Below are 23,824 nucleotides of genomic sequence, written 5' to 3'. Positions count from 1 at the left end.
AATGGAACGGAACCGTCGGCGGAGGGTGAGGTGATTGGAAGGAATTCTTCGTGGGTATACGACCGAGTCAGTACGAGGGAAAAAAAACGGGGTCAATAATCTGTGATTAGATAGTCTGTGGGGGATATCGCCGGCCGAGGAAGCCAGCAAATTCGGCGAAAAGACAATAAGAAATCTGTTTATGCGGTGTTTGGCTATGAAATGGATGTGATTCTGTCTCAGCCTGAGGGTCGATTGCATAAGCGGAGAGATGCTTCCCTCTCATTGTTTCCCCCAAATTCGGAGTACCGCGAAATGAAAGTATCCCAATTCAGTCAAAGCGTCCTCCTTCAAACGGACGTACGATTTAAGTTCATACGGAACTTTTCGATGGACGATTTGATCATAGTATATAACGGGCGGTCCGTATTGTATTCGCTTTGTGTGCCCCACTCGCCCAATTGTTTGCTCGATAGCGCGCTGTGTGACAAAGAAAACAGTTCAGTAGCCGCGTGCCCCGCCTTAGCGAAACCTATTATTCAAGCATCAATCACCCATCCTCCTTCTTCCTTCCCATTATTTCCCCCCATTCACTCACCGTGGCAGCCATTGTTCGACACAGAACAATCATGCCTGCATTCCGCACACACGATACCCCTTCTCAATGTAAGCCCTTCTATCCAACATTTCAATCCTAACCACTCACCTCTATCAGCACTTGAGGTGATTACAGACGCCATTCAACCGCCTACCCTGGCTATTATTTCTCCGACGCCGCGCGCCTTCACTTTCCCTGTTGATAAAAGCGAAACCTGTCCTTACTCGTCCCCTGCTAATTCTCCATTTGAGCCAGATCTCCGGAAGCTCACGCTCACCCCTTCACACCCCACGCTCGTTCGCACTCTTTCTCCTCTTTCCCCTTCATCGTCCACTTCACAAGGATCGACTTCGGTCTTCTCCTCCACATCATCATTCACCTTATCTTCTGGCCCTGGATCCCCATCATCGCACAAACGCCGCAAGTCGTCGATATGCAGCGACATCGAGCGTAGACCAAGAAAGGGTGACGAGGACTACATCAAGCGCCCTGAAAATGCTTTCATCCTCTTCCGCAGGAAGTGCTGTGAGGAGCGACAACAAGCTCAAGAAGAGGCAGTATCGGCAGCGTACGCTGATGCCCCAACAAAGAAGCAGCGACAAGCAGATCTGTCAAAAACAATCAGCCAGCAGTGGAAAGCGCTTTCTGCAGAGGAGCGTCTCTACTGGGAAGAGCAGGCAAAGGAAAAGAAGAAGGAGCACGAGCAGATGTACCCGAATTACGTATATCGCCCCCAGCGGTCAAAGGACAAGAAGGGGAAGAAGAGCAAGCGAGGCGAGTTTGAACACGAGACGGATTGTGAGAGCAGCATCTCGTTTGTGCTTCCATTGTCACCCCCGACAGCGATGAAGCATGGCCGTTCTGCGTCCGCTCCTACTCCCCCACCTGCTCGGCAGACAATCCAAGTCCCGACGGTTTACATGCCTTCGTGTCCGACATCGCCGTCACTGTTACCAATGATCAGCCGCCGCGCGTCGCATCCAGACCATGGAATGAATTCATCAGCGTCGCAGTTTGATTTCTTGCCCCAACAGCAGTTTTCGCACCCTAACGCCTATGTGTCAGGCGTTGATGTGAGTACCCGATTAATGTCCGAGTTTGACGTCAGGCTGACAAGCGCTCTCAAGGCCAATGGATTCTACCATGGGATGTTCGAGAACCCCTCTGCGCCTCATCCTCTGTCGATTTCCACCGACATGTCCATGCTGCAAGCCAGTCAACAAATGGTTTCTCCAGTATCGTCAATAGCGTCCGCTTCATCCGGCCCGCATACCGGCCCATATACGCCCATAAACTGCATGCCTTCCGCATTCTCGTACCATGGGGATCTAGCGTCCTGCATGAATGATGGAGAACTAGACTCGCCCATGTCTGGATCCCCTCTGGATAACGTGCACTTCGGGTACCCCGAGTATTCTTGGGAAGGACAGGGCGCATGGGAAAGTCACAGCGACCTTCTTGCTGGAGACGAGTTTGACTTGAGTGCTATTCCTCCAATTCAGCTCGGTATGCCAGGATGCGGAGGAGAGTTGGCGTCCATGAGCCAGCACCCGTCGGCATTCAACATTGACTTTGCGCCTGGTTCCTTTGACGCATCGACGATGGAGGTGCACCAATATCCACTCGAGGCGCAGGGGCACGATACGTTTGAGCAGTTGTTCAATTTTGAAAACATGCTTGTGGCACCTGCCGGATTCTGATCTCTCAACCGATGTATGCGGGCATCGTCGGTCTTGGACTTTATTTTCATAGGACACCTGTAAAATCACCCTTCATCACATCCACATCAACGTCCACGCGCTCACCTTTTCCTCCGTGATAGATCTTGGTTTTTGTGGATACTATGTTGTTGAATTAGCTGTAATTATACATAGGTTTTATGTGCATACTCACATCGTTCCACGCACAATACCCTTCGTGCGCTACCACATCCCCCTCACTCAGTATGCCCCACTTTTGACGATTTACGTACGCCCCACCCCCCATTCACACTGCCTCGCACTTCACGAAGATACCCCGTTGTTGTAACTTGAAGATTATTACGGTTGTACCTACCGAGTTGCGCAGCAGATTTCATGCAGTCTTTGGAGACCAGTACCGTTGACGTGTGGTGAACGCAAGGTTTTTGAATGCGATGTCGTTACTGTGGTAGGAAGAAAGATTAGACGAGTGAGTCTGATGAACGTTTCACTCTGGAGCTTTTGCGGAGAGGTCAAGGCAGTGCATGGTGTATACATGAGGTGTCCACGGAGACGGTTTCCTCAGAAACGTTCTGACCCTAACCCTAAAATATACAAAGGATTGGTAAATACCAAACGTTCAAATCTACATGGCAGGCCCCATTCACTGTTCACTGTCCACTTGGTTGAGGAGCGTCGATATGGCGCTACTATGCCATAGTAAAAAGATCTGAATGAGAATCGAATATATGATGCGCTGTTCCAATACTGATCGAATATTTGTTTCCTACAAGTGACTTCCCACGCTTCCGGTGACCGCCTGTGACCAGCACAGCAAAAGAGCAGTGCAACAGCAAGCTTGTCCCCAATGCCCATGTCGCTCCCTCGCTCAGACTATGACCCCCGCAGGGTGTGTTTAAACCCATTTCCAGACCTCAACTTGAACTTGGGAAAGCATCGCCGGACTATTGGCATTTACCTCGCGGGCGCTTTGGTCCGTGCGCTTCTTCTACCTCCCTTGCTGACGCTAACCGCACGTCCTTTCCGTAGTTCGCACTTGCAAACTGGACTTTCCTCGATGCTGCCATCTTGTCTGCGCATGCTCACCCGCCTTATGATGATCCCCAAATCCCGCCTCCCGTTCATGTGATGTTCGTTGATTGGGTGCCGGGTATCTGCTCGCTCCTTGGCATGCTCATCATCAACATGATCGACAAGGATAGGATTAGAGGTGACGATTATGGAGATTCTAATGCTGTGTGGAGGGCCCGCCTTTTCCTTTTCATCGGATTTGCATTCATGGCTGGTGGACTGGCGGGGAGCGTGGTAAGCATCGATGTCTTTTTTTTTGACGCTACCCGATGTTTAATGTCCGTTGTAGTCTCTTCTCGTGCTGAAATACATCATGATGGACTACCCCGAGCAGTATACTTACTACGGCTATGCGAACGTGTCGCAGAACGTGGCGTTGATGCTGTCGGCGGTTGTGCTTTGGATTGCGCAGAGTGCGCAGACTGAATATGACTATAGCCTTACGCTTTAGTGACGGATGCGGTTTCGTTGATGTCATTGGATTTCTTCAGCGTAGCTGTGAATATGTATCTTTCTTTTGCGACTTTCTCGCGGGGATGCACGGATGGACTACAAGTCAAAGCGTCCATCCAGGATGGACGAAGCAACCAACTTCGACGGGTGCGCATGTTTGTACGAACATTGCCTTGTAAGTCTCCTATACGCTGTACTCTGCTGCTGCCCGATCAGCAGCAGCTCTGTCGGTGACGGTTGTAGAACTCTAGGCAGCATTAGACACACCCAAATAATTGTCCGCCAGCTTTGGATTGGCCGACTCGAAGTCTTCGACTAGAGTCTTGAGCCGAGAGGCTAGGGACCACTGCCCTGTTCCATGAACTTGACTGCCTGTTGTGGATTTCCATGACATGTGGCACATGACGCTGCATCTACCATCACCAAAATTTCCCATTCCAGCGATGGCATGCTAAGGTCGCATCAGCCCTTAGAAGGCCTCTAAGTGCCGGCAGGTGTATCAGGTCACAGGGTCCGCTTATCTGGTCATACCTAGGTTCGTTTTTTTCGCTAATGTGCTGCTCAACTGCTGATCATTCCTCAGTTGCTAGCCATGTATCATGCTGATATGCCCTGCGAAGCCATTTTCATTGTTCTATCCGGTTATCACACTGATATGTCATGCTAGACAGATATTAATTTGCTATCATATTACATGGCATTAGCTATGAGTAAGGTCCTGATTGTACTGTAAAGTGCGTGGTGAGTTACAACAGAGGGAAGTTGCAGTCAGAAACCCGGATCCTGGTAGTAGTACAACAAATGATGAAACAGACGGAAGTCAGTGCGAAAGTGTCGATGCGAAGACACAGCGAAAACAACAAAGAGATGGACAGCACTGTGAAGACCTTGATGTGAAGAGACATGATACAACGAGATGGAATGGTGTGCGGGCCTGAAATATGAATATCATGCTAGTCAGCACAACGATGGTAAGCAAAGCATGCGGTGACCTACAAAAGTAAGCGATCGTGACCGTTCATTTCTTCTTGCAGCTCGTCCTGGCCTTCTTTGGTGCTGGTAACGGTGACTGTACAACAGCCTTACAAATACGGCCCCTCTTGGCTTTGGACTTTGGTGGCTGGGGTTCTTTGTCGAGTTTGTCAGGCTCACTAAGATCACTGAAATCATTAACGGCTGGTTCCTTAGCAGATACTACCTGCTCCTCGGGCTTTTCGGATGTTGCAGATTCCTGAGGCTTTGGATCTGGGCTGGGAGGTGGAATCTCGGGTGGCAGACTCGTGCTAGATTTAGCGCCGTCAGATGCAGTGACAGGAACAGATGGACTCTTTGGTGGAGTAGGCAGCTCCTCTCCACCGGGACCAGAATCTGAAGAAACCATCTGCGCAGTGGCTTCGTCTGCAAGCCTCTGCTCATACTGCTTTCGCATTAGAGCGAAGTCGTCATCGTCATCGTCATCGGTGGTGTTCGTGGAAGATGAGGCGCGAAGCCCAAGTTTGTTTTTGAACAATTTGCTACGAAGCTCAAGGTTAGATACTGCTCATAACAGAAGTTAATACATACAGGTTCCAATGTTCGTGCAGTGCCTTTGCCCAACTAGGGTCTGGGGCGTCACGGATTGTCGAAATGATCCGATAGTATGCATCTCGGTAATTGTAAGTGCCGTCTTCTTCCTTCCACTTGTCGCGTGAACCGATGGTGAAACGGCTCTGTATAAGGACATTGAGTAGTAGTTAAAATGTAAAAAGTAAGCATATTGAAAGACGTACCTGAATCACACCATATGCAATATTCTCTGCTTCTACCTCCATCATATTATGGAGACGTGCATTACATGGACGCGTCCCAACAGATTCACTGTCTGTGCAAAGAGCGGAGGACGGTCCTGTGAAGAGATGCCTCATCACCTGAGAGAGACAGGTTTGATGAATACTCAAAGATCAATTGGTCTAATAAAAAATCACTCACTTGCTCGAGAAGGTATCCTTCAAATAGCCCGTTCTGCACCAGCTGAGGGTTGAAATGTTCCCCAGCGATCTTACCAGAGTATACCATGGCCGGCCAGACCAATGCGCGCATCTTGATATCTCCATTTTCCAACTTTTGGCGTGTTCTGATCACAACCATCAGTAGCTTCAACCAATGGTGGAGAGTACTTACGCTATAGGATCTTTCAAATATTCACCCAAGTGCTTCACAGGGCAGAGCATCCTGGCGAGCTGCGGGTGATTAATACCCATCTTTGCGTGTGACCGTTGATTATTAGCACGAATGGGAGGATCCAGATCTTTGTCGTCAGGGTCATATGCTGCATACTGTCCAATGACAGGTTTCAGATGGCTAGCATCCTCCGAACGAACTTGTCCGATAATCATTTGCATCTGTAAGTGGCATTAGCGCGCAAACCAGTGCATATATGCATGCCTTACCTCAGTGAGAAGTCCCTCAAGTTCTCGCCGCTTCTTCTTGTTACCATTGACCAGCGTTAGTAGGTATGGGGCAGCCGTGGTTATCTTCTTGTAGGTTCGCATCATTCGTGCCTCTTCATCCTTGGAGCTAGAGTAGTGTTATCAGCGAAAATGAAATGTGATCATGAGCTGTACTTACATGTTCTTCAATATTGCTTCACGGTCACTCTTAACTTGTTCGTCCTCGATATGGTCCGCTTTTTCAGCTGCTTCTCGCTGCTCGACAAGAGGTGCGACCCAAAAGACATCAGTAAGTTTGCAAAACATGTCTACCCCTCGGGGTATCCAATGTGCAATGTGTAAGCATTGCTCTTGCAGTGACATTCCTTTCCTGTATCGGACATTGAGAGATAAGCATGACTCAGATGTGCTGGCATGTACTTACTGTTTGGGTTTGTTGCCTGAGTCTGAGTCTTTATGTTTCCTAAGATGGAGGGATTAGATATGCATATATGCACCTGATAATGCGAAACTGACTTACTTTGTTCGTTTTTTGGGTTTTTTCGCGTCGGTGTTGCTATCCGATGATTCCCTCGCGCGTTTTTGCAGGGATTTCTTCCGTTTCGGTTCTTTGTGCATTGGCGAAGTCGTAGGTGGCGAAGTGGAGCGTGACTGACTCATCATCGAGTCATCGCTGTCTGATGACGAGCTACTGGAGGTTGACAGTGAGCGATGCCTACGTGCTGGCATGATGGTAGTAGTAGATAAGATGGAAATAAGACGCGTGCATGGCATTATCGATTACAAGCTTTTGTTTGGTTCTATTGACGTGTTTCGAGAACACGCTGGGAAACCTCGACGCGTCTATGCGATATCTCAAAATCTATGTTGACGCGTCAATTACAATGATTAATTCTACAATTACATGATTCTTGTGTACAGACTACAAAATAAAATAACATGAAAGCAGTGCGAGAGCAAAAAGAACGGTACAGCAAAATATAAACTAAGTAAAGTCTGTGGTAACAGGAGCAGGCACAGCTCGCAAAACATCTAAACTGGCAATGCAATCCTTATCTTCCACGTCCCTGAAACGGAGATGGCGGCGGGGCGGCCAATGAGTGCTACTGTTGAATCTGGGTTTTCGTGGCAGAGGATCTTTGCAGGCTCCCACTAAGCGCACTGGTCTCGCTTTGACAGTGTTATTTCTGTAAATGAAAATTTGTCAGCATGATGATCAAGTAAATATAAGAAAACCTTACCCGGAAGTCTGAGACGTAATTTTGAGGCCTGCAAGATCTTCAGCGAGCTTGATGGTATCGGCTGAGAACCTAGAAAGTTTAATGTTAGTTAATATGACGCGCAAGACCAACTCACGTTTTGATTTTCTTGCGCTCGCGATCGGTTCTGTACATTGAGTTAGCAATCTATTTGTGAGAAGATTGGAACAAAATGACACACCTTTTCCTTTTGCGACTGCCTGGTATCAATAACTCCGCCTCGCTATCGGTAGATTCCTCAATATGGACCATCTTGACGGGATCCTTGAGCCGGATGATTAGTTTCTAAATCAAAGTCAGTAAGTAATATGAAAAGATCGAGATGACTCACCAATGGGCCCGGGTTCTCGGGCGTAAACTTAATCTCGTAAGTCGGCCAGCTAGTCAGGAGGTTCTCGATATCCATGACAATGACATTGTCATGGATAATGACCTGGTCGGTACCATCAATGAGAATAGACTGGGCTGACATAGTAGTAGATGATTATAAAAACGATTATGAGAAACATGTAGTTGCGTCTCTTTGCATTTCTGGCATTTTCCAGCTGACTTTCAAAAGTCACGTGATTTTTGCCAACCAACCGCAACCTTCACTTCTATTCCTCTCCATGCAGCGCACCCCTTTCGAATGAAGGCAGATGGACGGCATAAACTATGCCTGGAGGACATCTATATCTGTTCTTACAATCTAGCTCGTCTGAAAGCTCGTTTCTGCGACTGCCCCACTGCACTCTCTGGGATGACGCCACACGAGCAGGTGCACTCGATGCTTTGCCACACAACACCCGGATGCACCTCGCTTGTCATGGGAAGCAAGACCGCAAGCAGCCTTACCATTCACGTTTCACCATGAGAGACGAACCTCTGAGACTCCAATTTTCGGGGTTCAAGAGCGTCATTGACACACTCAAGTGAGTAGTTTGACACTTATTTTGTTCTAGGTCAACTCTGATTTTGGCGCTCCTAACCTACCAGAGATATTGACTATATACGCCCACTTTTACATCACGCTTGCTATCCCCGGATCCCCCACTCCACTTGTGTCATTCCCACATTTGGCTCTATTCTGGATGGTTCTGGTCCCCTCCCTGTCTAAGTGTCAGAGGTGAGTTTTAGTTTTTGGATCTTCCTTCTCCATTCCATGACTCAAGTTGACTGGCGTTTTGTAGGTGAGCCAGCCTGGTAGGTCTCTTCTTACCCCTCTCGTCAACCAGGCGCTTCCCCTCCTGATCAGCATGGTGATTGATGAGAATCTCCATGTGAAAGATACAACAGCGTCTAACAGATGCCACTTCCAGTGCACCCATTATGTTATTTGTACTGTATGCTTTACAATATTCAATATCAATTTCTAAATGTTTGGTGTCGCAGTGTGACTTGTGGCTTGGTGAGCTTGGCACGCTGGTCGCATGAGCAGTGGATCAGCCCACGACTCTTGAGCTTATCTTGCTCAAGGATTAGAATCGGCAGCAGTCGACACCGAGTCTTGGTGACTATAACATCACCAAAACCGCTCAAATGTCACAGCACATGACACTACCTGATTAGGAATTTTGAAATCGACCGAGTATTACAAAGCATATTTGCATGCGTCATACGAAGCTTACACGTTATAAACACGTCACGACCCTCACACGAATCTTAACACAGTTCAACCACAGTGACAGCGACATATATTGTAGTTATAAGGTGGTAGTACTATTATATGTACCTCGTTACAGTAACAAATGAATATATGTGCGTTTGAAAATTTTAATCTGCCTCCTAATAATGAGATTTAAGATGGGTGACTCGACAACAGATCACACAATGGATCACACAACGGATCAAATGTGAAAACATAGTATATTATACTACAGAGCGCCGTAGCCCTCTTCCGCCATGAAATTGTCATCTAACTCTTCTCCCTCGTCTGCTTCTATCCTATCAGGGTCCTCCTCCTCCTCCTCTCCATCTCCTTCCTCCTCTTCCTCTTCCTCTCCGTCTCCTTCCTCTCCCTCCTCTCCGTCACTGTCACCTTCCTCTTCCTCCTCTCCGTCTCCATCTCCATCTCCGTCTGTTTCCCCTTCCTCGTCCTCTTCCTCTTCCTCCTCTCCGTCTTCCTCCTCCTTTACCACCCGCGCCCCATCACTTTGCAGGAACTCATCCCATTCGCGAGTTATCTTGTGGCCGATACCTCCCCCTCGGTACCGCATAAACATATCTCTATCTACGAACCTATAAATAGATAGATCAATTAAGTAGAAGTCGATAGGCGCAGCGCACTCACATGTTTACATAGAAATACACCCAATCTTGATTTGAATCTGCCTCGCGTCGGACAAATGAATGAGGAAGCAACTCATCAGTCTTGCCAAATTGAAAAGCTGGAATAAGATGAATCCCTCGAATGATAACATCAGGGTCCAGGAAACCGAAGGCGCCGGGATCTTCGCCAACAAGAAAGCCAATGCGATGCAACCATTTTGCAGACCACCCAGATTGGTAATCTCCATCGCGTCCAAACCATCGCACGAATAGGAAATCCATCCGATGCGGTTTCTCCATGGACGCATCATTGCGATCCCAAACATCGATGTGGAAGATCCGGATGATCCGCGCATACAATAAGGGTGTCGTGCGTCATCGGTCTCGTGCGACATAACCATAATGTCAGCACGGGTGCGTGGGTTGAGTGAGTCTTGCTCTCGCCGTAAGTCGTAGGTAGTGTAGTTGATCCGGAGGATGCTGTGCTCGTGGAGTTTGTTATTAGCGATAATGATCTGGGACTGTTCTTCGTCAGTGAATTCAAGCTCTTCTCCAGTGTACTCGATCCCATGAAGACGTGCAAGAAGATGATCTTTGAGTCTTGGAATAAAGTCCTATTCCTCCCATCAGATGAAATCACTCTAAAAGATTATAAAAAAGACGCACCACTACTGCTTGATCATCCTCTGGCAGTTCACTTAGCCATTCTGTGAGATTGTGTGAGGTCCTAGCATACTTAGAAATATGGTAGTGATCGGCTGGTGACGTCCGATCGCGTTGGCGGCGCTGTGATACGGCATCACCTTCGTTTGATGTCAATGCAGCTCGTGCCTTCACAATCTTTCCCAGCAATCTTTCCCTAGTCTCGATCCGTGTCATACTTGACACGGTGTTCTGCTTGCCCTTGGGTGTTTTCGGATACCAGCGCTTCACGCGCCGATGCTGAAGTTCACCCTAGTACATATTCAAATAGTATGATCAGTATATATACTACATATGCATTCAAATGAAAACTTACTGGCTGCGTGCTGAAGCTATCAGTAGTACCAAACTGTCGGATTGTATCGGGATAATCTCCCAACACGTGATACTTGTAGGTGTTGAGATTGAGTTTCTTGTGCTTCGGACCCGATAGAACCGCCTTGCCCTTGCCTTTTAGGTCTGCTTCTGGAAGCTTGGAGGCTAATGCAGCTTCCCGTCGTCCACGTGTTGCATATTCATGAGGTAGCTCTGTCGTATAGTAGCGCTCACATGTTGTACGGGCAAATCTTTGTATCGTCTGGCCCAGAACAGCTGTGGCATTGTTGAAGAAGTTAAGAGTGTCCTCGGTATGCATGCACAACTTTGCAAACCCGTGCCAAGTTGCCAGATCGAACAGAAGGTCTAGAACCATTTTATTGTCGTCATCTGGCAGTAAGCCCTCGAACACAGGAAGCGCACACTATAAATAAACCCAGATCATCAACAACTATATCAAGGAATTTGGGACCGATACTTACCTGCAGAAGATCCTCAAAGTCCCTTGCAGCTAAGTATTTCATCGACGACGCATTTGAATTAAACTTTCGTATGGTTCCCCTACCAAAGGTTGGCGTAGCACGATATCTATTAAGATCTATCAGTAGACGTAATGAAAATTTGAAAATACACACCTCTTATTGAGCTTCTGGACGGAATCTCCACCAGCTGCATGTAAAATGCGCATTAAATGAGTGAAATTCGCCTTCCACACACCGAGTTTGAATTCATGAAGTTCATCGACCACGAACATTCGAAAACGGTTGAATCCGTAAGGTGACAACTTTACAGAAAATGAGTTCTATACACATCATTAGTTATTAGACAGTGAAGCAATATAACAGACTTACTCGAGTTGGTACCAATGACTCGTCATTGAGAATATTCTTGACACGTGTCCCATCAACAGGCACACCCAACTGAAAAATGAGTGCCCGGGCATCATCAACTTCTCGGAGGTGTATCCTGTCATCCTTTCGCATGCGCCTGATCCGACGTTTCATATCTACCTTCGATCCCATCAAAGGAATCTCGTTCTTCTCTGTGAGACAGCGTGGACAAGCGCATTGTCCGAGATTTTTGATGCCTGTAAGAATAACTCTAAGAAGCATTAGTAATATATAAGTGTTCGAGAATGAATTAATGTACTCACTTCTCGGGATAGTCGGCTGAGTATGTGAAAAACCTAGGGAACACTCTACGAGTGATCCCATCGCTACATTTTATTACTATACCGTACTGATAGGCATGCATAAACTTGTCATCCAGCAGTAGATCCCATATAGCCTGCATCAACTCGTGTTTGCAATGCGTGAAGACCTGGCTAGTTGAAGGCTCGCCAAAAATAAACATGTACTGATCTTGTAGATCTTCGGGCAACTGAAGATCGGTTTAGAGTTAGGTGTATTTGTAGATATAAATCAGGAACTTACTGAAGGAATGTATGCGACGTGGTGACATGCAGAGGCAGTTGGTTTGCCCCGGGTGTACTTTGATTGGTTGCCGAAATACAAATAGAACGGCCAGAGTGAAGTGTCACCAAAATTCGCCAGATGGGTAGCATCGGACCAGAGCATAAGCGATGCAATGACACGTTCGAGATCCTCTCCGGCTTCACGAGGCAGATCATTGATCTCTGCATATGTCTCCACCATTTCGGCGCTAGAGTAGGCTTCTGAGAAGACCTCGACGTCGCGACCGTTCGGAGATTTCCAGAACTCGCGATAGGGCGTCATATTGAAATTTATTGCGACGTCGTCCTGGAAAACAGACTCAATGATGTCAGTGATCGAGCGGTGATAGACTCCGGGGATTTCGAGCTCTGGGGCCTCAGTCTCGGTATTCCACTTTTTACCCTCTTTGGGCAGCCTGATCTTGACGGCAGATCGGCGCCAGCCAAATTCCTCGCGGAACGGATTGGACTTATCCTGCAAATATAAATCAATGTTCTTTGATTCCCGTTTATGGGAAAATGAAAGAGCATCACTATGATTGAATAGCGGATCACCAATGAAAGTGGTAAGTCGTTGTAGCTCTGTGATGGACTGCTGGCCGGTCCCGGAGTAATGATAGGCCATGAGTAGGCCGGAAGTGGGGTTTGAGAAAGCTGTGTAGAGATCGTCTTGACTGATCTCCTTAGATGACAAGCCCTCAGTGATCCGACTGGAGCTGGGAATCCGGTCACCTCCAGCAAGTGTCGGAGCATCGGTAACACTTTCAAGGGTATTTTCAGTGGGGTGTACACTGGGGCGGGTAGGGTAAATTCGGTAGAGCCCTGCTTCGTTAGGTTCAGTCTCAAAGGGAATAAAAAGGGGTGGGTCATCATGCTCTGATTGCTGTGGGGATGGAGTACGAGGCAGGGGGTCCATATGTTGATCCGCGATGACATCATTGTGATGTACACGTTGCTGACGGTCGGAGAGCGGCATATGGGCAAGGTGAGTTGCAGACCCTGGCAGAAAGTCTGCGAAGCGAGCGGGCATGCGGATTCTGCATCCAGAGCGCTGCGAGACAATAGGTTGGGGTGAGGGAGATGGTACACGCCCCATTTCAATCTAGCAAACATGTAGTTAGCACGATCCCACTTGATAAATCAAATCAATACATACATTGTCTTCCTGATCGATATACATGTCATCTTGAATATCTTGCTGATCGGGAACTACAACCTCTTCAGGAATGCGATCGGGAGACTTGTCATGACGCGCTCTCTTTTCTTTTCTTTTCTTCTTCTTCTCCGACTTGCGTTTCCGACTGAAAATTTGATCAGTAAGGGAGAAATCGTATGCGCATTGGCTTGTATGGGCCGATAACTGTTTGCGTGAACTAAATGTTGAATCACAAGCTAAACAGCTGAGATGATTGCGGGCCATGGGGTGCCAGGACCGGGAAATGTTTCAGAACTTAAGAGTCAGGCAAGGATATATAAAACCGTGTATATTTGAATTAAAAAGAGTGTACGAGTAGCTAGAAAGACGCACTACATATCCAAAATTGACAGAACGCACCTCAAGTCTCAAGAGAGAGAATCACCGGAATTCCACATCAGAGTGGCATGTGAATCCTCCCCGGGATAATTACACCGGGGAAGAGGTGGGACCTATGCATATGAAGTTAGCCCAAGAGTTTCCTAAGTTTGAGATTTACCTGATCAACATACGATCAAAAGTAAGGGCATGTGATCATAAGTAATAACATATAACATATAACATACGATCATGGTTGATTTTCAAATTCAGTCTCCACCGGGTTCTCCCGGCTGATTGTGTGAAGTTTTTGCATCGGTTGCTATCTTTATCCAACATTAATATCAATGTCTAACGTCACTGCCGACGACGCCTGGACATCTGTGGTAAACGTCTTTGGGGATGTCATATTTGTTGATATCCAGAATGCAGTCTCCTTAGACAATACTTACTGCTTTAATCTCAATCTAGATTCTCCGGGTCCTAAGGTATTTTTTTTTTTCATTTGAAAACTAATCTAATGATTGTCTTAGAAAATAGTCTTTCGCATACGTCAACAGGTCACAGATTCTGACACGGAACCTGAGATGGATTCTGGTGCCTCGGAGCTGGAAACTGAAGATGTGGAGGAGGGTGGGAATGATGCGGAGATGAAAACCGAAGACACAGAGGATGAAAATCTCGCTGCAATCAATCCAGAATTTCAGTAAGTTGTCAGTATTTCATTTGGAATTTTAACTCAGTGACCTTTCTCAAGGCCAGTTGTTGCGTCTCCTTGCGACCTTCTCACCAGGCGCACTGGGAACCCCAATCCCGATCCTGCAAATCCCACTGCGCCGTGGAGTTATTATGTCAAGGCAAGAACTGAAACGCCAGACTTGGACTCCTCAGATGAGGAGAGCGTGTAACATCTCATTTTTTTTAGTGTACTACATGTATATTACGAGACCTTGCTCAAATGTTACTTTGTATTGTGTGTCGCATCATATGAATCTAATATGTTATTAATAGATCTATCTAAACAAACAGTTATCAATAACACGTATCAATAACACGTTGAATATCGCGCAATCTTATCTCTCTTTCTCTCACCAACACCATGGCTCGGCGCAAACGCTCTGACTCGATTTCATCCGCTTCCTCATCTGGATCTTCGGGATCTAGCTCTTCATCTACGAGCTCCGAAGATTCCAGAATCAGTACTCCTCCTAGCACACCACCCCCTCGGGTACCTAGCAAACGCGGAAGGGACGCGTCCAAATCGTCTGACAAGGGCGGACGTAAGTCCAAAAAGGCCAGGTGAGTGATGCTGCCAGTTGTTCGGATTAGAACTCACCTGCACCATATAGGAGACATAGCCCTGTAACGATCAATAAGAAGAATGAAAAGCCAAAAAGGTGAGAGATTTTTTATTCATCTACATTTCAGATTGACGAGATTCTAGAAGATCGCGTAATAAATTACTTACGCCGCGGGAGCAGTGTATCCACGTTGCACGCTGGATCCCACGCGACCTAGACATGTTCTGCGATCTCAAGCAGATGATCCAGGTATGTCTACTTTTAGAGCAGGAAGAAGCCGCCGAGGATGGAGATGAAACGGAAGAAGAGCAAATCAAGGCTGCTCGGAAGAAGATTCTGGATGACTGGTATGTATAGTATATGACCGCATATATGCGCACTAATATTGTTTTTAGTGATGAACTTACGCGTGCGCGGTACAAGCGGACGTTCGAATACGTCATGGGACACGCTCCTTATCTCGAGACTCTGATTGGCCGGAGGAAAAAACGCGAGGAGCTCACGCAACTCATCGGCGAGGTGCGTAACTTTCAATTGTACTAATCAGAGCTAACTATTTACAGATGCAAAATATGATAAATCATACGCGCTCTGAGGATGCAAGTCGCCTCAGGTCACGCATGGGCTCATACGCAGCCCCAAACCCCGACAAAGACGTTGTCCGCCCTCCAATCACTGACAACAGCAAGAGTCGTGCCCAAATGGGATTCAACCACGTCCAGCTGGGCAAAATGCTTTGTCCGGCTAAATATCTGACCGACTACATCAAGGATCCGCACGGGTATGTTCTATTTTTTTTTTAATCAGTTGTATTAACGGTAGGCACTACAGGATGAAGACAAAATTCGATAGCGGGTCATTGAAGGTAACCGCTGCCTTGTGGCCCGCTTATCTCTATCCAGGCGACATTGCGGGCGAAGACTTCGACTCCGAAGATATACTTGAAGGGCTTTTTCGTGGATATCTTTTGGAGCGAGTACATTTTTTTTATTCAATTATATCGGACGACTCTAATATATACAGGTTACTAAACACGTATTTACATCTCCATCATCTGCACTCAAGGCCGGCGTCTCCAATGGCACACATGCTTGCAATGCGAAACTCCATGGGATGGCAGGAGTGGAGGCCGAGCATATCGCATATGCTGCGGTTCAGGTAAGTGTTTGTTTTTGACATGGACTTCACTTACTTAGTCTGTACTGTACAGGCTCGCTTCGCAATCAGTTCGCTCGATAAATGGAAAGATCGGGACGCCTTATTTTATTATACTGACTTTTATACCAGAATAGTTAACTTAATTCGGGGGAGGATAGATGGGGAGTGGGTCGACTCCCTGCTAGGACATTATAACAAGTAAGTAATTTTCTACACTATTCTCTTATCTAACATGGATCCAGGATATTGTTTGGCAGTGAAAACGGTGCCAGACTTAGTCACTCTGCAAATGTCGAGTGTTCGGAGGACGACGACATGATCGCCATAGAACGGCAGCTTGCAGCACGTGCAGCACGGGCTTCCGGATCCTCGGACACGACGTCTACACAGTCTTTGGTACTCGATAAGCAACAAGAGTCGCATCGCAAGTCCTCTACTCCTGATAGGCTGCCCCCTCCAGATTCTCCTGTAGGCCAAGCACTAGCTAATCCTCTGTCACTTCCTCCTGTCAACTCACACAAGGAGACGGTCTTGCCTGCACCACCCCCTGCCCCAGATCCTCCTGTCAACTCGCATGAGGAGACGGTCTTGCCTGCACCACCCCCTGCCCCCGATCCTCCTGTCAACTCGCACGAGGAGATGGTCTTACCTGCACCACCCCCTGCCCCTGATCCTCCTGTCAACTCGCACGAGGAGACGGTCATACCTGCACCACCCCCTGCCCCCGATCCTCCTGTCAACTCACGCAAGCAGAAAGCTTCCGCACCCAATGTGGCCACTTTCGATGACGACAGCCCTCTGACGGAAGAGGAGGAGGAGGAGGAGGAGGAGGAGGTTCGGCCTACTAAGCGCAAACAACTCAGAAAGAGCGGTGTTGCTGTCCCACCCAAGAAGGCTTCGAAACGCAAGTCAAGGAAATAGTTTGTTCAAGGTAAGTCGCATTACTCTCGCAGTCCGTTTGATACTTATGACCTTCACTCACTTCACGTTCTAGCTACCGCATCATTTTCCCGTCTTCCTTTGCATTCACATTCATACCACCACGCTGACCCATCTGCTTGTGTGCTTTATTCACGGACTAATATGCATCCTCTCATAGACTTCGTTTTTCGCTGCAGTCTTCAATGACATCACGCATATGCTCTTGATCGCCATTTTCAAATTCAGTGCTCATGTCCAGACGATCGGTACGCAGTTACCACTAGTACATTAGATTATATCCCACTGTATCGCATGTATTCATATAGCTCAATAATATGTGGTTATCATGGAATATCATTGTGATTTGATGTTATAACTAAATATAAGACAATGCAGCCATACAGCGTTCTGGAACATGGCAGCAGGTATATCATGCGATCTGGAACATGGCTGTGACCATATCATAAAAATCGATTCGGTATATTGGTATGTATTCTAGGCGCTGTTATAGATACTAGGCACAGTCGTTACAGTGTGTTACAGTGTTTACATGTGTATATAAAGTTATATATACGTTGGACAGTTTTGGTGATGAAAGACTTCAGATGCGTTGCGACCAGGTAACTTATCACTTTCCTCACTGTGTTGTATCTTGTTAACTATGTCAGGCCGTCCAACGTGCCTCGGTTGTGGGAGGCAGTTCAAATCAACAAGGCAGCTGTCGTCGCATGCTGCACAGTGTGGGCATAATATGTCTGTTAAGCTGACCGACTCTATCTATCAAAAGCCAAAAAAGCGCAGGTCGGATAAGCACAGCAAGAAGAGGCCTCGTATTGAAGACTCAGATGAGATTGTTCAGGACGGAATCCAGCATATCTGCAATGATGGCTGGGTTGACCCGCCTGATGATGACATGCCCGTGAGTATTTCATTTATAGCCTCTCATAATATTCATAAAACATTGTAGCAGCAGGATAATGATGTTGCTGGACCGTCACACATAGCTGGCGACAATGTTCCACTCCCTGAAGATAATGTGAGTGTTTTCTTTTAGTGAATTACATTGTAATGTCTCGTTGATCTTGATACAATTTCAGGTTACAGACCTGCCACCCCGTCCAGTTGTCTCACAACGCTCTGGGCGCACAATCCGAATGCCACGCCGCTATGTCGATTACCTTCCTGGTTCAGCAACACATCTTGCTCATATGCCAGGCACCAGTCGCCAGCAGTGTGGTGAGCAGCCTCAGACTGCAGCATTGGCCTCACATACAGAGGTCAACAGTGCTGTCACTCGCCCTCGGTCACCCAGCCCCACCCCTAGCCTAGAACCCACCCTTGTGCCTTTCGAGACCAAACCCGACAACATGGGCCTATATCGTATCTATCCCACCCATCCCACACTGGTTCCCACAGACGGCACCACTCTTAACACTGTGACGGATGCCCCTACTCTTGACTGCGGTCAACCAGGCTCAAAGTGCACGAAGATTCTTGCTGGACTTCCGTCCACAGATGTAGGGATGGATGAATTGTTCGATGCATTCACCAATCCAACGTGCGGACTTTTGATGGCATGGCAGTATTCTGGGACAGGTCTGAACTCGGCCGCGCACTTTGATCGCCTTGGTACATTTCTCGATGACCCTCTCTTCTGCCAGAAAGACGCAGTTGGAATCATGCATACCCGTGAGTCGAAGCTGCTCAATAGATATTTGGACGACAAGTCCAATCCTTTCCAGGAGGAATATGGTTGGTGCGAATCCACAGTCAGGATTCGTCTACCAAAGGAGAAGCAGAAATGGGCATCAGAGGAGGATGCTCCTGAGTTGGAGATACCTGGAGTATACCACCGCTCACTCATTGACATTATCACAGCCGTTTTTGAGGACAATATCTCGCAGACCTTCAATATGACGCCTTTCACTCAGTACTGGAAGATCTCAGAGGAAAAGACCGTCCAGGTCTTCTCAGAAGCTCACAGCTCCCCTGCCATGCTCGAAGCGTACGAGGAGATTAATAAGTTGCCGCGTGAACCTGACGATGGTCTTGAACATGTGGTCGCCTCCCTCATGTTTTGGTCCGATGCGACTCATCTAACTAATTTTGGGGACGCTTCAATGTGGCCGTTTTATTTATTTTTTGGGAATCAGTCTAAATATACTAGAGGAAAGCCAACATCTGGTGCATGTCACCATGTCGCCTATATACCAACTGTACATTGTCTCATCTGCTACTGCTGAACATTAGGGCTGAATATTTTGAGATAGCTCCCCAGTGATTTCCAAGAAATCTATATTGGCATATTTGGGGAACCCTCGACAGACCAGACATATACCTTCTGCAAGCGGGAGCTGATGCACGCTATCTGGACACTCCTCCTGGACGACAAGTTCATGGATGCTTATGAACACGGTATTGTCATCAAATGTTCAGATGGCATCACTCGTCGAGTTTTCCCTCGGTTTTTCACTTATTCAGCCGACTATCCAGAAAAGTAGGTATCATTTTTAACCTTGTTATTTACCCTGACATTATTCTCTAGAATTCTACTTGCGAGTATCAAATTTCTGGGTCAATGCCCATGTCCGCGCTGTCTGGTGAAGAAGGCGGATGTTCCAAAGATGGGAATGAAGTCTGATTTGAGACGCTGAGACAAGTTGCAGCACGTCGATGACCATTCACGACGTCATAGTGTTGCAAGGGCTCGGTCACTCATATTCGAAAACGGGGCTCCAGTTTCTGGTACTTGGGTGAACAATCTTTTGAACGATAAATCCATGGTGCCTACTCGAGTAAGTACATCTACCTAATCTTATAACTTGTCCTGATCATATACTAGAACGCGTTCTCAGAGAAACTCGCGAGGTTTGGATTCAACTTGTTCGTCCTGTTTGTCGTGGACCTCCTGCATGAGTTCGAAATTGGGGTTTGGAAAGCAATCTTTACTCACCTTATGCAAATTCTGCATGCAGCAGCAGGAAATTCCGTTCAAGACCTCAATAAACAGTAAGTAATGGTATACTGACAGCGTCAGCCCGACTGATATATTGCCAGGTATTGCATGGTTCCAACTTTCGGACAGGGCACTATTCGGTGTTTCCACAGTAATGCGTCCTCTATGAAGAAACTTGCTGCAAGAGATTTTGAAGATCTCCTTCAGGTACGTCTTATGGGCTATTTGTAAATTACGCTATAATATAATCATGCAGTGTGCCCTCCCTGTATTCGAAGATCTTCTTCCCAAAGAGCATGACTCGATCGTCCTCGACCTTCTCTTTGACCTAGCCGTATGGCATGGGTATGCAAAGCTCCGATTGCATACTGATGATACCCTGGGTTTTTTCGACACTGCGACCGTGGTCTTGGGTCAGTCTGTATGAAAGTTTTCCAAAACAACATGTGCGCACTATCACACCACTGAGCTCCCTCATGAATATGCTGCCCGTGGACGACGAGCTGCAGCCTTGGCGAGTCAGCAGACTGTTAGGGATGGGAAGAAAAAGGCCACGGATTCAGCGGCCATTGGGCCAAAGTTGAAGAAGCTCAACCTTGAGACCTATAAGTATCACGCACTTGGAGACTATCCTAATACGATACGGCACATGGGAACCACTGATAATTTTTCTACTCAGCCAGTACATTTTTTTAAGAAATATCTAGGCTTTACATGCTTACACACACTGGTAGGGCGAACTGGAGCATTGATCACTTAAGCGTTGGTACCCTAGGACTCCGAAGAGCAAGAAAACCACAGCAAAACATATGGCTCGTCAGGAGGCACAACACCGACTTATGAAGAAGATCCTGAAACGACGCAAGCAGCTGGCAGAAGCAGCTGGTCGGCATAATAAGAAACGTCAATGCACTTCGCCCTTTGATCATTATCATATATCACACTACCTGAAGGCATCGTATGACCTCACTGCATGGCTGAGTGAACTTGACAATGACCCAGCGACGCAGGTATGTGCGCTTATTGTGCTAATATCATTTCTAATCTACTGTGAGGTAGAATTTTATTCCACGTTTAAAAGACCATATTCTAGGCCGCCTTCGAGGGATCGAATACTCAGGTGATGAACACGAATTTACTGATGAAGATCGGGACCAGGTCATATTTGCAAACAACCAACTGCACGAACATGGTGTGCTACAGGTGAACTATACTACGTATGACCTTCGAAGGGAGCAAGATACGATTAACCCTCGGACTTGTGCTGATATTATGGTCCTGTCGCACGAAGAAGATGACAAACGCCATCCATACTGGTATGCACGAGTTGTCCGAATTTTTCACTTGGACGTTTGGTATTATGGCGGTGAGAATACAGCTACATCAAAACCACTGCGCATGCACGTACTTTTCATACATTGGTTTGGGCGTGATACTACGTTCAAGGGTGGCTGGTCTGCAAAGTGTTTGCACCAGCTTGGATTCTTCAAAGGCGATGATCCCGTGTGTTTTGGATTCCTTGACCCTGATCAAGTGATTCGTGGGGTGCATCTCATTCCTGCCTTCGCACATGGGCATACAGATCACTACATGGGACCCTCATTTGTCCGTCGCGAAGAAGATGGTGATGAAGACTGGCGGTATCACTATGTCAATATGTATGTCCTACTTTTCTTCTATACTATTCGCAATTCTAACTACTGTACAAGGTTTGTAGACCAAGATATGTTCATGCGGTTTCGCGGTGGAGGTGTTGGTCATAAGGTCACACGGGAATGGGACAACTTCTTGCAGAGTGACGGAGCCCCTGCAAATTCCCCCACTGATGATGAAGAATTGGATGATGTTGAGATGGATGTTAGGGAGGATGGCGAGGAAGACGGCGAGGAGGATGGCGAGGAGGATGGCGAGGAAGACGGCAAGGAAGACGGCGAGGAAGACGGCGAGGAAGACAAGGAAGATGAGGAAGACCTAGACGATAGAGTAGAGGCTGATTCAGATGAGGAGCTTGACGATGATGTGCTTGCACGAGAGGGTTATGGTGCACTTTAATTATATTACTCAATGATACTGTAGAGTTACGACCGTAGCTTCGCGCCCTTTTGGGTGTGACCATGTCACACTTAGCTTCGCAGCTTCGTTGGGCCTTGCAACGTGTGACACACCCAAATTAGCTTCGTCCCGACCGACATGGATTCGCCAACCCGACTCGGTGAAACCACCTTCCCTCTACCTTTTAGTGGTGACATTGACCAAGATCCTCAGGTCGTTTCCTTGGGCCGTTTGACGTGGGCATTTTTCCGATGGATAAGAAAGACAGACAGCTGCATCCCATGTGAGTTTGACCTTTCCTCAGCATGTCTATCAGCTTTGACCCGTCAGAATGGATCTCATGCGGCCGCTCGTTTCCTCAGACAGGTCCCCCAAAATTCATCCAGAATGAGATCAAGCGCCTTCAATCTATGCCACCATGGATTCGCATTTCCATCCCTTCCCGAGATCTCCCTGTGGACACATTGCTCAACCTTCCCATCAACCTCGCATTCGACGATGTCGATAAAGGATCGGCCCCCACATTTTTCTCAAAAAAACCAGCTTTACTTGATTCCGAGCTTCCTAAGGACTTTTTATCATGTCCTATCCCATCCCTTGCACTCTCATCAGAGCTTCAACAACTGTTCGGACAAGCATGGTTTGATGGGTGCCATTCCATTATTCACGCAGCATTCCCTTTTTGGTCGCACAAATAACTCGTCCATAGCGATTTTTGGTTTTTTTGTTAGCAATTTTACCTGTTTTACCGCGTGTCACAAAATAGCTTCGCTCCCTGAAATTTAGTGTGACCGTCACATCAAATAGGTTCGATTCGTTGTGGGGTGGGACGCGTGACGAAGTTACGGTCATAACTCTACAGTATACTACACATGGGATAGATAATGTCATAGCAGACCAAGATAAACATTAGCAACTCGCTGTCAGGTTGACATACAGCTTAGCATGACATTGTGCAAATGCCATATAGTTTAGCATGACACAGAGCCAATGATTACTCGAGACCATGACGTGGCACGTCTGAGAAGCGTTGTGGCGCAGCCGCAACCCAAATCAGGCAATTTCTGATTTGTGGACTTTTCGTGATGACTGACAGTGAGCGTGCACCACCAAAAGCAGTCGCAGCTTCTCGCCGGAGGTTCTGTGAAACAGTCTTGAACAGCATGCAAAGGGAGGCCTCCCTAGGGCCTGTGGAGGCGGGCTTTCAGGCAGGTTACTACCTACAACGAAACCTGCCCTGAAAGGCCTTCGGTACCTTTTCCAAGTGGTGCCAAGGATGGACAAACCGGTATTGCGTTTAAAAATATTAGCGCAAGTCGAGATAGGCTGTGGAGCAGAACAGTACGTCGAACATACCGGAACCCGATGTACTTGGATCGGACCAAAAATACATCAAACTTAGTAGATCTCACCACTATCTCAGCTGAGGGTGACCCACATGCTTCAAACGCGCACACCATGCCGTGAAAAGCACCATATTGTGTGATCATACAAACATTTCATACAGTTCCACCTCCTGAAACTACCTCAAAGGACCACTCAAGAAATGTACATTGACTGCTAAGACACGTCACTGAGCTCCACTTCGGAACACCGTCTACATCGTGTTGCACTGCCTAGCATTAAGGTCTTGCTGAAGACAAGTAGATCAGCGGAATCACTGCCACAACATGACGTTGAAACATACGCAGGCGATGATTTAAAGCAATTTTAAGAA

At 47.2% G+C, this 23,824-nt stretch overlaps 7 protein-coding genes across 7 annotated transcripts; 5 read left to right on the top strand and 2 right to left on the bottom strand.

Moving 5' to 3' along the window:
- Nucleotides 1–424: 424 nt before the first annotated feature.
- Nucleotides 425–2,516, top strand: HD556DRAFT_839359 (uncharacterized protein). Its single transcript, XM_041311796.1, has 2 exons — nucleotides 425–645; nucleotides 695–2,516. Exons 1-2 carry the CDS (start codon nucleotides 609–611, stop codon nucleotides 2,275–2,277), a joined length of 1,620 nt encoding a protein of 539 aa, XP_041155906.1. The 5' UTR covers nucleotides 425–608; the 3' UTR covers nucleotides 2,278–2,516.
- Nucleotides 2,517–3,082: 566 nt separating this feature from the next.
- HD556DRAFT_1401514 (uncharacterized protein) lies at nucleotides 3,083–4,088 on the top strand. Its single transcript, XM_041303835.1, has 3 exons — nucleotides 3,083–3,250; nucleotides 3,307–3,582; nucleotides 3,638–4,088. The coding sequence occupies exons 1-3, from the start codon at nucleotides 3,125–3,127 to the stop codon at nucleotides 3,797–3,799; spliced, it is 564 nt and encodes a 187-aa protein (XP_041155905.1). The 5' UTR covers nucleotides 3,083–3,124; the 3' UTR covers nucleotides 3,800–4,088.
- A 731-nt stretch (nucleotides 4,089–4,819) lies between these two features.
- HD556DRAFT_1447573 (uncharacterized protein) lies at nucleotides 4,820–6,959 on the bottom strand (the record flags this gene model as incomplete). The annotated part of the gene is made up of 9 exons (XM_041307300.1): nucleotides 4,820–5,315; nucleotides 5,365–5,510; nucleotides 5,571–5,708; nucleotides 5,770–5,914; nucleotides 5,962–6,182; nucleotides 6,231–6,357; nucleotides 6,409–6,600; nucleotides 6,655–6,693; nucleotides 6,751–6,959. The coding sequence occupies 9 exons, from the start codon at nucleotides 6,957–6,959 to the stop codon at nucleotides 4,820–4,822; spliced, it is 1,713 nt and encodes a 570-aa protein (XP_041155904.1).
- A 256-nt stretch (nucleotides 6,960–7,215) lies between these two features.
- HD556DRAFT_1447572 (uncharacterized protein) lies at nucleotides 7,216–7,961 on the bottom strand (the record flags this gene model as incomplete). Its single annotated transcript, XM_041307299.1, has 5 exons — nucleotides 7,216–7,417; nucleotides 7,472–7,540; nucleotides 7,587–7,616; nucleotides 7,671–7,774; nucleotides 7,821–7,961. 5 exons carry the CDS (start codon nucleotides 7,959–7,961, stop codon nucleotides 7,216–7,218), a joined length of 546 nt encoding a protein of 181 aa, XP_041155903.1.
- A 182-nt stretch (nucleotides 7,962–8,143) lies between these two features.
- HD556DRAFT_1447571 (uncharacterized protein) lies at nucleotides 8,144–8,585 on the top strand (the record flags this gene model as incomplete). The annotated part of the gene is made up of 2 exons (XM_041307298.1): nucleotides 8,144–8,400; nucleotides 8,465–8,585. 2 exons carry the CDS (start codon nucleotides 8,144–8,146, stop codon nucleotides 8,583–8,585), a joined length of 378 nt encoding a protein of 125 aa, XP_041155902.1.
- Nucleotides 8,586–15,236: 6,651 nt separating this feature from the next.
- On the top strand, nucleotides 15,237–15,796 carry HD556DRAFT_1205611 (uncharacterized protein; the record flags this gene model as incomplete). The annotated part of the gene is made up of 3 exons (XM_041296468.1): nucleotides 15,237–15,367; nucleotides 15,416–15,539; nucleotides 15,584–15,796. Coding segments are annotated over 3 exons (468 nt in total), but the record flags the coding sequence as incomplete, so codon positions are not given.
- A 6,616-nt stretch (nucleotides 15,797–22,412) lies between these two features.
- Nucleotides 22,413–22,805, top strand: HD556DRAFT_1447565 (uncharacterized protein; the record flags this gene model as incomplete). Its single annotated transcript, XM_041307297.1, has 1 exon — nucleotides 22,413–22,805. The coding sequence occupies one exon, from the start codon at nucleotides 22,413–22,415 to the stop codon at nucleotides 22,803–22,805; it is 393 nt and encodes a 130-aa protein (XP_041155900.1).
- Nucleotides 22,806–23,824: the final 1,019 nt, after the last annotated feature.

Source organism: Suillus plorans, assembly GCF_016647745.1.
Source record: "Suillus plorans strain S12 chromosome Unknown HD556scaffold_65, whole genome shotgun sequence".
Lineage (NCBI taxonomy): Eukaryota > Fungi > Basidiomycota > Agaricomycetes > Boletales > Suillaceae > Suillus > Suillus plorans.
This window is presented reverse-complemented; position numbering and strand designations above follow the sequence as displayed.